At 31.2% G+C, this 15,000-nt stretch overlaps 1 protein-coding gene across 1 annotated transcript in view; it reads left to right on the forward strand.

Annotated features, from left to right (window-relative positions):
• LOC124431995 (probable G-protein coupled receptor Mth-like 1) overlaps positions 1–15,000 on the forward strand; it is a 96,380-nt gene that overhangs the window by 41,387 nt on the left and 39,993 nt on the right. The window contains exon 4 of the mRNA XM_046980446.1: positions 5,573–5,651. Within this exon, the coding sequence (XP_046836402.1) occupies positions 5,573–5,651 (79 nt within the window). The remainder of the gene's footprint in view (positions 1–5,572; positions 5,652–15,000) is intronic.

A 15,000-nucleotide genomic window follows, 5' to 3' on the forward strand; every position in this document is an offset into this window, starting at 1 on the left:
TCTCCCTCTTTCGTTATCGTGTTCGACTCTGTTGCATAATTTCTCTTCGTTTCGAAATGGTTTTCAACGTATGTACCTGCGTCTGGCAATTTGTTTCGAACGGAATTATGGATGTAAACGTTATTTCGACAAAACGCTTTTCTACCGTTACATTAATGTTCCCCGTAACTTTATTCCGTTCAAGATGTAATTCAAAAAAAAAAAAAAAAAAAAAAAAAAAAGAAAGAAAAAGAAAAAAAAGAAGGCTAGAAAAAAGAATACAAATGTAACTTAAATTTTGATTACTTCGACCGTCCACCGAAAAGGCAATATTTTTAATACTCGAGATCAAACGTTTTAATTTATTTCTCCCTTTTTCTATCTCTCTCTCTCTCTCTCTCTACATCCCTCTCTCTATAAGTAACATTTTTTGGCGTGTAAATATCTCATTCGTTTAATTTTCTAGTTGACCGATCGTTCGTCCCCAATGTGTATCGTCAATTTTTGCGATTCGTTAAGAGGGACGACAGCGAAACGCCTCCATAGTAATGATAGCCCTTTAAAGTTAAGGGAAGAGAGGGAGAGAGAGAGAGAGAGAGAGAGACAGGGGGTTGCTAAGAGCGGAATCTCCAGGCGAATAATACACGTCGAATCCAATTCTAACCCTCCCAATGCAAATCGAGACAGCGTAATAAATCCGACGCTTCGATCTAATTACAGGATGCGGGTAGAGAAGGAGATCGCCTAATATCGAAGTGCTTAGAAACTATAAGTGCCTACAACAGTCCCTTTTCCGAGCTTTCCGATCGATTAAACCTTTATTAGATGACCTTTAAAATATTTTCGAATATTAAAGAATTTTTTTGCTCTTTCTTGATTAAAGTAAAATAAAAGATGAACGTACATATGTACGATAAAAACGATTATTTGAAATTTCCATTTGAATTGGATAATGAATTAGAAACTAAATGGTTCCCTTTGCTCGTGTTAGAAATACCTAAAGTACTTCTTCTTTGATCTTCTTTCGTAAATAAAAAAAAAAAAAAAAAAAAAGAAAAAAAAAACAAAAAAAAATGAAAGGAAGAAGATACACGTAGAAGAAGAGGAAGAAGAATAAGAAGACGAAGAAGAATAAATCGGTGGTACGATCTAATACCAACCTTCCCTCGCGATGCAAATCGCGATCCTTTAACTAGCTGACGTTTCAGCCCTTCGCACTCGCCCTTCGTGATACCACAACTCTCACCCCCATCCTCCAAACGCGTTACTCCTTCCTTCGAGTTTACGCTCCGTGACTTAAATTAACCCCGTGTGGATCCGTTCTTCCTCTCTCTCTCTCTCCCTCTATTTTCTTCCTCCTCCTCCTCCTCCACCTCCTCTTCTTCCTCTTCCTTTACCCTCGATCATCCCTTTCTCTGGATAACCGCTTACTAGAAACGGTTCATAAGTCAGCCACGAAAGCCGTCGGGAGTCTCTCTCTCTCTCTCTCTCTCTCTCTCTCTCTCTCTCTCTCTCTCTCTCTCTCTCTCTCCTCCCTCCCTCCCTCTCTCTCTCTCTCTCTCTTTCTCTTTTCTTGTTCGGCATGAATCGTCTTTATCGTTAAAATTTACTGCGTCTATTCTAGATTTACCGGATATTCACTGATATATCTATTCATATCTACAAGATACTACGATTAGAAATTATTTATACCTATCTGGAATTTTGAATTATGTTAAAAACATCCCTCCTTTTTTCTTCTTTCTCTTTCTCTCTTTATCTCTTTCTCCCTTTCACAAAAACATATATTAATATATACTTTAATATCGTTCTTGTTACAATTGTTCGTTTCATTTGAAATCATTTATGAATTTTGAGAAACTATGAATTTAGGGGATATTCATTCATCCTTTTACATGAAAGTTAAAATAAATTATTGAACAAAGAAAAAGAAAAATTTTCTCGTTGTAACATCGATACATTTCAATTTTGATATCAATTATAAATTCGAGATACTAATTGAAATGAATCGAGATTATCTTAAATTCATTAAAAAAAAGAAAAAAGAAAGAAAGAAAGAAAGAAAGAAAGAAAGAAAGGAAAAACGAACAACGAAACTAAAGATATATCTATTCATAATAACCCTTAAGTTTAAAAAATAAAATCCCAAATTGTCGGGTTCCATATGAATCAATTCTAAATCGTCCTTTCTATCTTCCTTCTACCTTTGTCTCTTCTTTTTCTTTTTCCTTTAAAAAGAAAGTAATAAAGAAATAAAGAAAAAGAGACCCTTTCACGCGTTTCTCATTGCAAAGAGAAAACGATGAAAGGCCAAGCTAGCATGGTAGAGCAAACACAATACGGTCCCTAAGGGAAAGGGACGAGGAGGAGAAAATCTAGGAGGGCAAGTCGCCGTTAGATTTTCGTCGATGAAGGCTCCCTTCTGTCCCTTTATTTCCCCTTACTTACTCTTCCTCTTTCTCTCTCTCTCTCTTCCATGTATAACACACACACACACACACACACACACAGATAGATTGCACGCGACGTTCTTGCCTCTCTCTCTTTATCTCTCTCTCTCTCTCTCTCTCTCTTTCTAAGGGGGTGAGAACGGCTGGCCGGTTCACGGATGAATGTCGCCAGAGTTATAATTGCAACGAGCCGTAATTAGTTTTGGAAATTTAATTATTTCCGCGCGGCCGGAATGCGCGATAAACGGAGCCTCGGTGTCGGCCGTCGTTTCGCGAAAATCGAAAGCCGCCAACGCCAGTGGCATCGTAGTCACCCTTTCGCACCACATCTCATCCCACCCTATCCCACCCCATCCCCCATTCTACCTCCCTTCATCTCCCACGCAAGAGTTATCGGCTGACTTTTACCCGTAACGCGCGTTAATCCTCCCTATTTGCTTTCTCTCTCTCTTACTCTCTCTCTCATACGCACACGCACATACATATATATACACAGACACATTATCTATCTACATATCTCTCTTCCTCTTTTTAATTGAGATCGAAATATTAGATTTGACTTTCGACGAACGACGGGAAACTTTATATATACTTTCTCGCATATTCGATCGTTATACGATACGGTATAAAAAGTTTCTAATAGTTCTTTTTTTACGATCTAAAAGAGAGAGAGAGAGGGAAAAAGAAAACTAAAGTATTAGTTTATTATTTAATACCTGAAAGAATGTGAGTAATGGGTTTAAAAAAAAAAAGAAAAAAAAAGAAAAAGAAAAAGGAAAAGAAAAAGAGAAAAAAAGAAAAAAGAAAAAAAAAATCATTGGAGAACTTTTGTCTCGACCTGTACTTAACGTTAACTTTTATATAGAATATATCTTATATCGAGTGTTTATAAGAGATCTCGTTCAGTTTATAAAAGCGAAATGTATTTCTATACCGTCGTTGTGCCCGCTCGTTACGAGTGAACGGTGAGATTATCTCTAGTCTCTTTGCTCGATTACAAAATATTCTTACGTGCGTCATTGGTTCTACGTGGTATGAATATAAAACGTACTTCAACATATCTTTGGTGTATCATGAAACTCGATTAATCGAGTACTTGATATACTCGAGGAAACATATATATATATATATATAAAATATGTAACTTACGTATTAATAATATCAGAAAAAAAATCGCACACACACACACATATATATATATATATATATATATATATATATATATATATATATAAAATGTAACACAATAATATGAGAGAGTTTGAATAATGATTTCCGAATCAATAATAATAATATAAAAGAAAAAAAAATAGGGGGGGAGGATAAAAATCGGTTTTAGATCGAATCGTCGTTTGTATACATACTTGGAAAAGAGAATTAAGTAGAATGGAGGAAAGATTGGAACGTTTTCACGTTCTTGATAATGACGAAGGAAATTGAAAAGGGTAAGAAAGAAAGAGAGAGACAGAGAGAGAGAGAGAGAGAGAGAGAGAGAGAGAGAGAGAGAGGGAGAGAGAGAGAGAACGCGTAAGGACACCGTGAAAAATTGATAGAGATCGAGAACCCTTAGGGTCTCTTGCAGTTACCGTCATCTTTTCAAATGGATCTTTACAAAAGCCATCCACCATCTAGCACTATCGTCGTTGTCGTCGTCGTCGTCGTCGTCGTCGTCGTCGTCGTCGTCGTCGTCGTTGCCGTTGTCGTTGTCGTCAGGCCACAGCTTCTTCGCGTTTCAGCGAAAGTTTTGTTTGCCACGGTGATCTCCTCCTGTGCGTGGGCCTTCACAAGTTCACCCTTCGTTCGTTCCTCCCCTCGTTCCACCTTGATCCTTCTCCCTACTCCCTTTACAACTTCCCCCCTTCCTCCCCTTCCCCTCCGTACGCCGCCGTCTTCGCATGAATCTTTAAGAGCAGTCGCGAGAACGCCTTCGATGCGATCTAACGGCCCTTTTGTTCGCCGCGTAGCCCTTACTAAAGGTTCGTTGCGTGAGATATACATAGACATATATATATATATATATATATATATATATATATATATATATATATATATATATATATATATAGCTTTAGGAAATGCCATTCGTGCGATTGCGTTCCTGCACAAGAAACTTGCCCTTTAGTAGAGAATCTACTTCGAATAATATATGATACCACTGGCATCCATGCCGTAGAAAATTAAGAGTTTTTAAAGGTTTCAAGAGAGAGAGAAAAAAAAGAAAAGAAAAGAAAAGGAAAGAAAGAAAATCTGATATTTAAGGTAGAATTTTAGTTTTTTGTCGTTATTCAAGAAAATAATTCGCCTGGGAAATATTTAATATGAATATTTTCTTTTGTATAAAAAAAAAAAAAAAAAAAAAAAGAAAAAAAAAAGAAAATACTTTTAACAATGCAGACGAAAGATAATAATAAAATTCGTATGAAACCACGAAGTTATTCTCGGGTAAAAATATTTTAAGTAAAATAAATATAAAATTAAAAGATACAAAGGTAAAAAGTAAAATAATAGTAATTTTTCCAAGTTATCTTTAGAAATAAATTCTTCTTCTTCTTAAAAAAAAAAAAAAAAAAAAAAAAAAAATATATATATATATATCACATCACTCTAAAGAGATCGGATCAAAGACCAGAACTCTTTGTACTTTAAAGTTAATTTAAGGAATAGATGAATCTTTCTCTCTCTCTCTCTCTCTCTCTCTCTCTTTATCTCTCTCTTTATCTATCTATGTCCCTTTCTTTCTTTCACAGAAACGATATTTTAATCTCGTCACTGGGCCAATGCAGTTTGCACGTGAAAGAAGAATTTTACGATCGGACGATCGAAGACGTGCACCGTCTTCTATAATTAAATATCCGTTCTCTTCCTATCGGTCTTTAGGTCCTCGAAAGAGAGAGAGAGAGACAGAGACAGAGACTGAGAGGCAAAGAGGATGGGAGGGAAGGAAAGAGTGAGAGAGAGTACCTTCCAGAGAGTCAAAGGAAGCTAATAGCTTTTAGACGGTTTCGTCTTTGCTCGAACTGAGAAATATATATACTTACACTTATATAGACACACATATACACAGATATACATATATATATATATATATATATATATATATATATATATATACTCTGTCTAACCTATTTTCTTCTTTGTTTCAGCTATTATGGCTCACTTCTTCTTCTTGGCTGCTTTCTTCTGGCTGAACACTATGTGCTTCAACATCTGGTGGACCTTTAGGTGAGTACCAGAGGAGTCTTCTTCATTTTCTTAATATACTTCTAAGAAAATCGAAGATCATTATTTATTACATTAATACCCTTCCTTAGAATGCCATAACTGTTTCCCGTTATCTAATTTTTGTCTTCTTTTTATTTTTTTTTTTTTTTAACACGAAATATTGCATCGTACAGTATTAAAAAAAAAAAAAAAAAAAAAAAAAAAAATCTTTAAATCGTCCGTCGTCGAAGGATATTCACATTTAACACTACTCGCACAGTTATATATTCTAAGAAAATGCTTCCAGGCGAATCTTATTAAGGGAGCTACCAGAGAAAGAGAATAAGAGAGAGAGAGAGAGAGAGAGAGAGAGAGAGAGAGAGAGAGAGAGAGAAAGAAAGAGAGAGAAGAGTATTCATGTTGGAGGCCAGATCACGTTCGAGATTAAGTTCTGTTCACCACGATAGTATGTGTGTGTCTATATATGTGTATGTGTGTGTGTGAGAGAGAGAGAGAGAGAGAGAGAGAGAGAGAGAGAGAAGGAGAATATTGAGGTGAGAGATGGGATCAAGATCACTCGGTCGACTGGTTAATGCGATGCAACACGGTCGCCATAACGGGTCCTCTCAACATCTCTCTCTCTCTTTCTCTTTCTTTCTTTCTCTCTTTTTATATTTATTTTCATTTTTTTCTTCTTTTTCTCGTCTCCTTTCTCTCTTCGTCGTGTGCTCCTTAAGATATTCTCGAATTCTCTGATTCATCTGATAGATAGATCTCGATTTAATAATAATAATAATAATAATAATAATAATAATAATAATAATAATAACAAATAATAATTAGTAATAATAATAATAATAATAAATAATAATTAATAATAATAATAGTAATAAATAATAATAAGGACAAAACTCAATCATAAATGTTATTTTAGCAATCATGGTTATTATACGGTATCAATTTTTATCGGATACGCATGTTACTCATGGATTGGGTTAATTAAAACGACACAACGAAGATAATAACGAATCGTTATTATATCAGAAAGTATTCCCGTACACAAATTACAAATGTATACGTTTGCTCTTTCGAAGTAATTATAATTTTCCGCCGAACTAAGGGTTGGTGAAAGAGGGTAGTAGCACGTGAAATGTGAACTGATTAAAAGTGGTAATAAGAGAATATTTCGTATAATTTATCATAGGATATACGATCGATACATCGATAATGGTGGAAAAAATTTTTTTATATCATTCCTTTCCTTTCGAATCGTATATCACTTAATTTCTTTAATCATCAATCAAACAGAGATTTGTTAGAAAAAATAGTTCTTTTGTTTTTTTTTTTTTTATAGACATCATCTTGATCAATCTAATTCATACTTATTACGTGTTTAAATTTATTCTTGAATCATTTCTAAAGAAAGTCTCTCGAAGAATTTTATGGATTATTTGATCGTTTTTCTTTCTGTTTTTTTTTTTTTTTTTTTGTTCTTTTTTTTATGATATTAATGAAATATGTTAATCAATAGCATGGAGAAGAATATAAAATTGATTATAAAATGATCAATAAGAAATTAATTAAAATCTCATTGATAGATTATCCAAGATAAGATAGATATTGCATTAGATTATAGGTTTCCTAAAGAGAGAAAAAAATTCACAGGAATTGCTAACGAGTGCAAATTTCACGTTTTTCTTTTTCTTTTTTTTCATATTTTCGTTTCTTTCTTTTTTTTTTCTTCTTCTTCTTTTTTCAATCGATACCTCGTGTGTGTCCCACGAATGCAGAGGACAAGCGTAAAACGTATAAAACGAAATAGAAGGGAAGGCGACATATGTATGTGTGTTATATATATATATATATATATATATATATATATGTATATATACGTGAATACATAGATACGTTGAGAGAGAATATGCTCGCGGTTGAAATGTCAGCGACACGTGCGTGCGTTGTATCCACTTGTTGAAGTGTCAGTGACAGCACGTTCACGGTTAACCTTCCCTTCTCTCTCTTGCTTCGCTTTCCTGATTTTCGAGCTGGAAAATTAGCTTCCTCGTTATTTGCACACTCGAATACGGTGACTTCTTGGCCAGTACTCAGACGAAACTTATTGTTAGTTTAACAAACTTTTCCTTTCTTTTTTTTTTTTTTTTTCGTTTGTTAGTTTGTTTGTTTATTCGTTTAATTATTTCATCAACGTCCTTCGATCCTTATCGCCGAGTTTTGGATTTATTGTTTTATTTTGAATCAAAAATCTGAAATAATTTTGTGACAATTTATTTATTTCTTTTTTCTATTTTTAATTATTCAATTTTATTAGTTGTTTCTTTTTTTTTTTTTTTTTTTTTTGTAATATAAAAAGTCTTTAAAAATTGTTTTATTGGCACGATCATTTGATCTTTCATATAAGGAAAAAAGCTGAAATAATTTCATAATATATCATGTAGAAGATTCTCATGGAATTTATGAAATCATGTTAATTAACGGCTTATGCAAGAGTACAAAATCATCAATGAAAATTTCAACTCATTCACCGTTATGTTTTATTACTCACGTGAGACTTATAGGCACCATTATGCATAGGTTCTTTTTTTTCTTTTTTTTCTTTTTTTTCTTTTCTTAAATAGTTTCACTATAAACGAGTTCACATATATCTCTTTCTCTCTCCTCTCACGCGTTTAAATACGTTCTGAGAAATCATTAAATTACCTAACGTACTTACTTCCCACGGTCGACGAGTACGTTCGAGAGAAAACGAGAATTATAAGAGTATTATAGTTATATACGTGGCTGATGTTAAATGAATTTTCACTTTAAAAATTACCAGTTATATTACGTATCAAAAACTTTATAACCAGATATATATATATATATATATATATATATATATATATATATATATATATATATAATGTATTGGTAATAACTGATTAAATATTTTTTCAATGATTTTTCTATAAATAACACGAGCGTTCAATATCCTTATCTTCTAAGATAAATATATAAATAAATAAATAAATAAATAAATAAATATATATATATATATATATGTATCTATGTACAGAGGAATATAATATTAATCGAATTATAAAAATAGAATTGTAAGACGTCTCTACTATCGACAGTTTCTCTCACTGGATTATTCTCATCGATGCCAAGCGACCTCGTTGTAGGAATCTAGGTTAGCAATGTAAATTTAGAAAATGACATGTTGTATCAAATTAATCAATGAAGATACCAAAAAGTATTCCATTTGAGATTTGAATTCTATTTAGGAAGATTAGATAGAAAGATTTATTTTTGGGAAAAGAAATTTCGTGAACTTAACAGGTGAAATTCAACAAAGTTGACTTATACTAATGGTATTGGACTAAACGAAGAGACAAGGGATAGAGAAGTTAACGAAGAAAGTTAACCAATGAGAGAGACAGAGAGACAAATAGAGAAATAGACAGAAAGACAGACAGACAGAGAGAGAGAGAGAGAGAGAGAGAGAGAGAGAGAGAGATTAGTCCAGTTGTTAGTAGTCTTCGAATACAGAGTAACGCGTTAATCGTAAGCAAATGCGGGATACCTAGGATGATGGTAAACCAAAAGCAACGACCGCAGACGTGACGGTTGGTCGACGACTAGTCTAGTCTACTATAGTCTAATATAGTCTAGTGTAGTCTAGTCGTCTCTTCTCTAAGTCTTACTTCTATTACTAACTACGTTTCTACCTAGCTAGCTAGCTAGCTACCTACCTACCTACCTACCTACCTACCTACCTACCTACCTACCACCTACCTGACTCCTCTAAACTATATCTAGATCTATTCTATGTAGCAGAGATACCGAAGAAGTTTCTACTATTCCAATGTCCCTATATCCTAATCCAAAGATCCACTTGGTCCTAACGTTATATGTGCGTTTCTTCTTCAACGATAACTACAAACCCACCGAACGGTGTTTCGACTCGAAGTTTAGCAACGATTCTAATCGGATTTCCTTTCTATCCGATTAATAACAAACATTTTAATCAAGGAAATTTGCTAGCAATGAAAAAAAAAGAAAAGATAAGAAATGAATTTATTCATTTTCATATTTTATATTCTTTCTCTCTGTGTGTGTTTTTTTTTCTTTTTTTTTTTTCTATCTACTTGCGATATTTCATTTTCATTTTGAACGTATTTTCTAAACGTCTTTTCTAAATGTTATAAATTATAAACACTTTTTTTTTTTTTTTTTTTTTTTATTTTAAATATCATATACAATTTTTAAGTATAAACGAATTTTCATCATTCCTTTTATTATTATTTTTTTTTTCTCGTATTCTTCTTTTTTCGAAACGCTTCGTATATAGTACAGTATTTGTATAATTAAATGAAGTATCTTTTTTCTTTTTTTGCACATATAACTATCGTAATTTATTGTATACTTGTTACTCGTAAAGTTACTATTGAATACTAGATGGGAAGATAGCAAGAGGGAGAGAGAGAGAGAGAGAGAGAGAGAGAGAGAGAGAGAGAGAGAGAGAAAGAGAATTTCATTTTATTTCTTCTTATTTTCTTTTCCAAGATCGCAGGTTAATGACTTTCCTCCAACTGGTTTCTTTTCTTACTACGTTCCGCTTCTCCTTTCTCATTTTTCCCGGCAGAACCGCTCGTTACGCGTTAGATAATGCATGCAAATTACGTTAGCGTAACGTGACTACCGACCGTGGAGGTTCTCCCATGCCGTTTTCGACGCTCGAACCTATGCTAAACGTTATAGTCTTATTCTTTACTGTGAAAAGCTTCTTCATGGTATTTCTTACGTCAGACAATTCCGCAAATACTATTCGTATATTTATATATATATATATATATATATATATATATATATATATATATATATATGTATATATATATATGCATGTATGTATATATAATCTATAAATTTCACAAAATTCTCATCTTCCTTTTTCTTTACAATTATTGTATATACTTTTATTGGACCATTTAAAAAGACAAGAAATATAATTTAAAGATCTATCTAATTTCAAGTCTCTTTTTTCTTTATTTTTTATTTTTAATTTTTAACATTCCCAAGGAAAATACACAAAGATCGCAAATAAAAGTTAAATGTATTTACGTCAATTAATAATTCAGAAATTTTTCAATCGATATTTTTTTTTTTTTTGTCGAATCTCTTTTTTCTTCTCCCTTCATTAAATCTTCGAAATATTTAATTAAAATATGTGAATTATAATTACGTGCGTTAACCTATTATATAAATTGTCGTTCTGTATTATTTCGCAGAACATGAAATCTTGTGTAGTAGAACGTCGTTTCGAGTACAAACTTTCGACGAAAAGACGAAGGGACAAATTTCGCCCACGTAAAGATAGACACGACACGTTCCGCATCTTCGCGACAGCGCATCGGCTCTGGTTTTACCAAGATGCATCTTACTGCAGCTGTGGTGTTAGAGAAGCATCAGATGATTCTCGATGCGTATCGTGCGATCCTCGAAATATGACTTGAATATTTCAAATATTCAAATTGAATTTAAATTCTTAATGATTAATTTTTCTTTCTTTCTCTATTTTTTTTTTTCTTGTTTTTTTTTTTTTTTTTTTTGTTAACGCGTAATTCAAAGAACAAATTTTTCTAAACAAAAAAAAAAAAAAGAAAAAAAAACGAAAAAAAGAAAAAAAAATTCTTAAGATAAACGTCGATTCATTTTTTACTTTTTATTAATCAAATTTTCATTCTCCTTTTATTTTCTTCCGAGAAATTCGAAGAAGAAATTTTTTTATAAAAATGTTTCGAAGGAAAAATCAATTCGCTCTGTTTCGCGTGCGATCTTCGATCGCCGATCAATGGATCGATCCGAACTATGCCGACGAACTTGATCTCTGAAGTATAGAAAAAGTTGTCCGACCGTACAGATGAGAAAGAATGCGGGTATACTACTTCGATACTTGAGTACGAAAAATTCGACTTTGTTTCAAAATTTTATCCAGTATATTATTGTATCGATATATACTGTATAAAAAAAAAAAAGAAGAAGAAGAGAAATTAACAAATTCATCAAAAATTAAAAAAGAAAAAAAACAAAAGAAAAAGATTATCGGTGATAAAAGAAATATTACTAATATTTTATAATTAAAATTATCGTAAACAATTAAAAGCAGAAATATAATGATATCAATTTCATTATTATTCTATATTATAAAAAGAAAAAAGAAAAATTCTATAGCAAATTCATCAAAAATTAAAAAAGAAAAAAACAAAAAAGAAAAAGATTATCGGTGATAAAAGAAATATTTCTAATATTTGATCATTAAAATAATCGTAATCAATTAAAAGCAGAGATATAATAATATCAATTTCATTATTATTCTATATTATAAAAAGAAAAAAGAAAAATTCTATAGCAAATTCATCAAAAATTAAAAAAGAAAAAAATAAAAAAGAAAAAGATTATTGTTGATAAAAGAAATATTTCTAATATATTGTCATTAAAATAATCGTAATCAATTAAAAGCAGAAATATAATAATATCAATTTCATTATTATTCTATATTATAAAAAGAAAAAAGAAAAATTCTATAGCAAATTCATCAAAAATTAAAAAAGAAAAAAATAAAAAAGAAAAAGATTATCGGTGATAAAAGAAATATTTCTAATATTTGATCATTAAAATAATCGTAATCAATTAAAAGGAGAAATATAATATCAATTTCATTATTATTCATTTATGATAATCATCTCTATCATACTTCCTGTATCATTCAGACTTTATCTTCTGGTAGGAGGAAGAAAAATAAAATAGAAAAAAAAAAAAGAGATAAAGAGATAAAGTAGAAGTTTTTTTTTTTTGAACAGTTATTTAATTCGACTATTAGAGACTCGCGATTTTATCGTCGAGCAACTTGCAGATATGCTCGAGCGATTTACAAATGTTTTCATTGTGTGTCCTGAAAATAATACGCTCGAATAAACCTTAGCTCGAGTCGCTAATTATCACCGAAGAAGAAACGAGAAAGAGAAAATGAGATGGATTTAGAAAGAGTGGAAAGAGTAGAAATAATAAAAAGAGAGAAAGAAAGAGACGAGAGACAGAGAGACAGAGACAGAGAGAGAGAGAAAGAGAGAAAAGATGCAGGGGACATTTTACCGTTATTATTCCACTAAGTGTAAGAGAGTTTCTTCATCAGAAAAGCCTCTGAAGTAGTGGAAAGTGCATGAAACGCGAACAGATATAAAATTACGTGGATATTAGAAAGTATAATTATTATTTCAAAACGTCTGTTTATATATCTCTCTCACATCGATAAATTCGTACCATCGAATCGTTATCAATATAAAAATTAAATCGATTAATTAAATAATTATTAATACAAATGCATCGAGTATTAGCTTCTCCCAGAGACTTTATTTCATATTTTTTTAGATTTTTTTTGTAGATTTTTTTGTTTTTCTTTTTTCTTTTCTTTTTCTTTTTCTTTTTCTTTTTTTTTTTCTTTGGTCACATTTTTAAAAATAAAAATATACTTGCTAACAAGTATTAATGTCTGACGTAAGCAATTATGATAATGGAATTATTTTTTATCGTTTCTATCTCGAAAATGAAATTGTTAAGTTATAAGAGTAATAAAGTAATAATTGTTAATAAGATGAGTACAATCGGTTTGACGATTGATCTCAAACATTTTTTAGATGTTTTTTCTTTTCTTTTTTTTTTTTTTTTTTTTCTTTCTTAATGGCATTTAGAGAAAACGTGAAAAATATTCTTTCTCATAAAAGTGTTAGAATCATTCATTGAAAAATTATGACAATAAAATTTCTTATATCTTTCATTTACATAAAGTTATGCAGAGACATCGATTTTCTATAAAATCGAGTCGACGTTGATATTATAAAAATATTACGAGAAAAATAATCGTACGGAATATAATCTAATACGATCTAATCTATTTAAAGAAATAGAATATTTATCTATTTTGGTGAGAAAGAACTTTGATGTAATAGTGCTTTGAACTCTTGGAATTTTGAGATAAGGTCATTCGTGCATCGAGACGTAATGCATTCCATCCACGTAGATGCACTTTATATGCAAGTTTCGTCTCTAGTTGAACTGCCGAACGCTTTATTTCGAAAATTCCACATTCCTTCTCACGAATAACGGGTTCGTAGTTCGTCGTCCTCGACCTCGTCCTTCTCTACATCATCATCCTATTCCGTACTCATCTAAGAAATTTTCCCTCGTTGCATCGCTACTAAAAAAGGTGCAGCTTTACGTTTCCCCGTGTTTTAATAAATACGTCCGGACAACTTAATAACTCTTAAGTAAGGAAAGAAAAAGTAGAAAAAATAAAATAAGTAGATAGAAGACGCTTTAAAATAGATAAAAGCTTAAAGATATATATATATATATATATATATATATATATATATATATATATATATCAGACAAGTTGAATTATTAGGATAAATATGATTGGATTAAAACCATTAAATATATTCTCTCATTACTATATAGTTTTCTTATTTAATATAGAAAATAAATAACTAAGTATATAACGTCTTATTTAATAATCATTATCAATCTTTCCAAATGATTAAATTAAATGTGATTGGATTGGTAAAATCAAATTTGTCTTTCTAATATATCTTTTCTTACTTGACTTTAGAAAATAAATAACTAGATATATAGAGTTAGATGTTTTATCTAATCGTCATCATCATCATCATCAATCTTTATATATATAATTAGGGTTAAATGTGATTGGATTAAAATCGTTTATCTTTTTATTACTCGATAGTTTTCTTCTTACTTGATGTATAAAAAGAAAAATATGGGGGGTTACGCCTTAGCTAGTCATCATCGTCAGTCTTTCAAAATGATTAGGGTAAATATGATTGAATTAGAAGCATCAAATTCATCTTTTCATTAAATCGTACATTTCATATTATTGAGGTATATAGGATGAATAATAAGAATGAAAAAAATGACTGGAGAAAAACGTCAGATGATTTATTATAAGCAATCGTCCGAATAAAATTTATTTTTGACAACATCGATCTTTCGACTCTAAATTGTCCTTGTTGTATCCTTCTTTTTTTTATTTTTTTTGAACGATCCTTTTTAAAGCCATTAACTCTTTTATCCTTTTTTTCTTTTTTTTTTTTTTTATTTTCTTTAATCTTTTCTTTTGTTTTCTTTCTTATTTTTCCAAATCTTTTTATTATCCTTAAAGTAAAAGGAGAGAAAAGAACCTTCATCGTGAACGATTTTATTAATGAGACACAGTACAAGACTGCTGGAGGTCGAGGTACGTACTGGCCCTCTTCGTTTGGTGTAATCGTTAACCCATTGTCGCTTTATATTAGAT

This window comes from Vespa crabro, chromosome 23 (genome assembly GCF_910589235.1).
Source record: "Vespa crabro chromosome 23, iyVesCrab1.2, whole genome shotgun sequence".
NCBI classification, from domain to species: domain Eukaryota; kingdom Metazoa; phylum Arthropoda; class Insecta; order Hymenoptera; family Vespidae; genus Vespa; species Vespa crabro.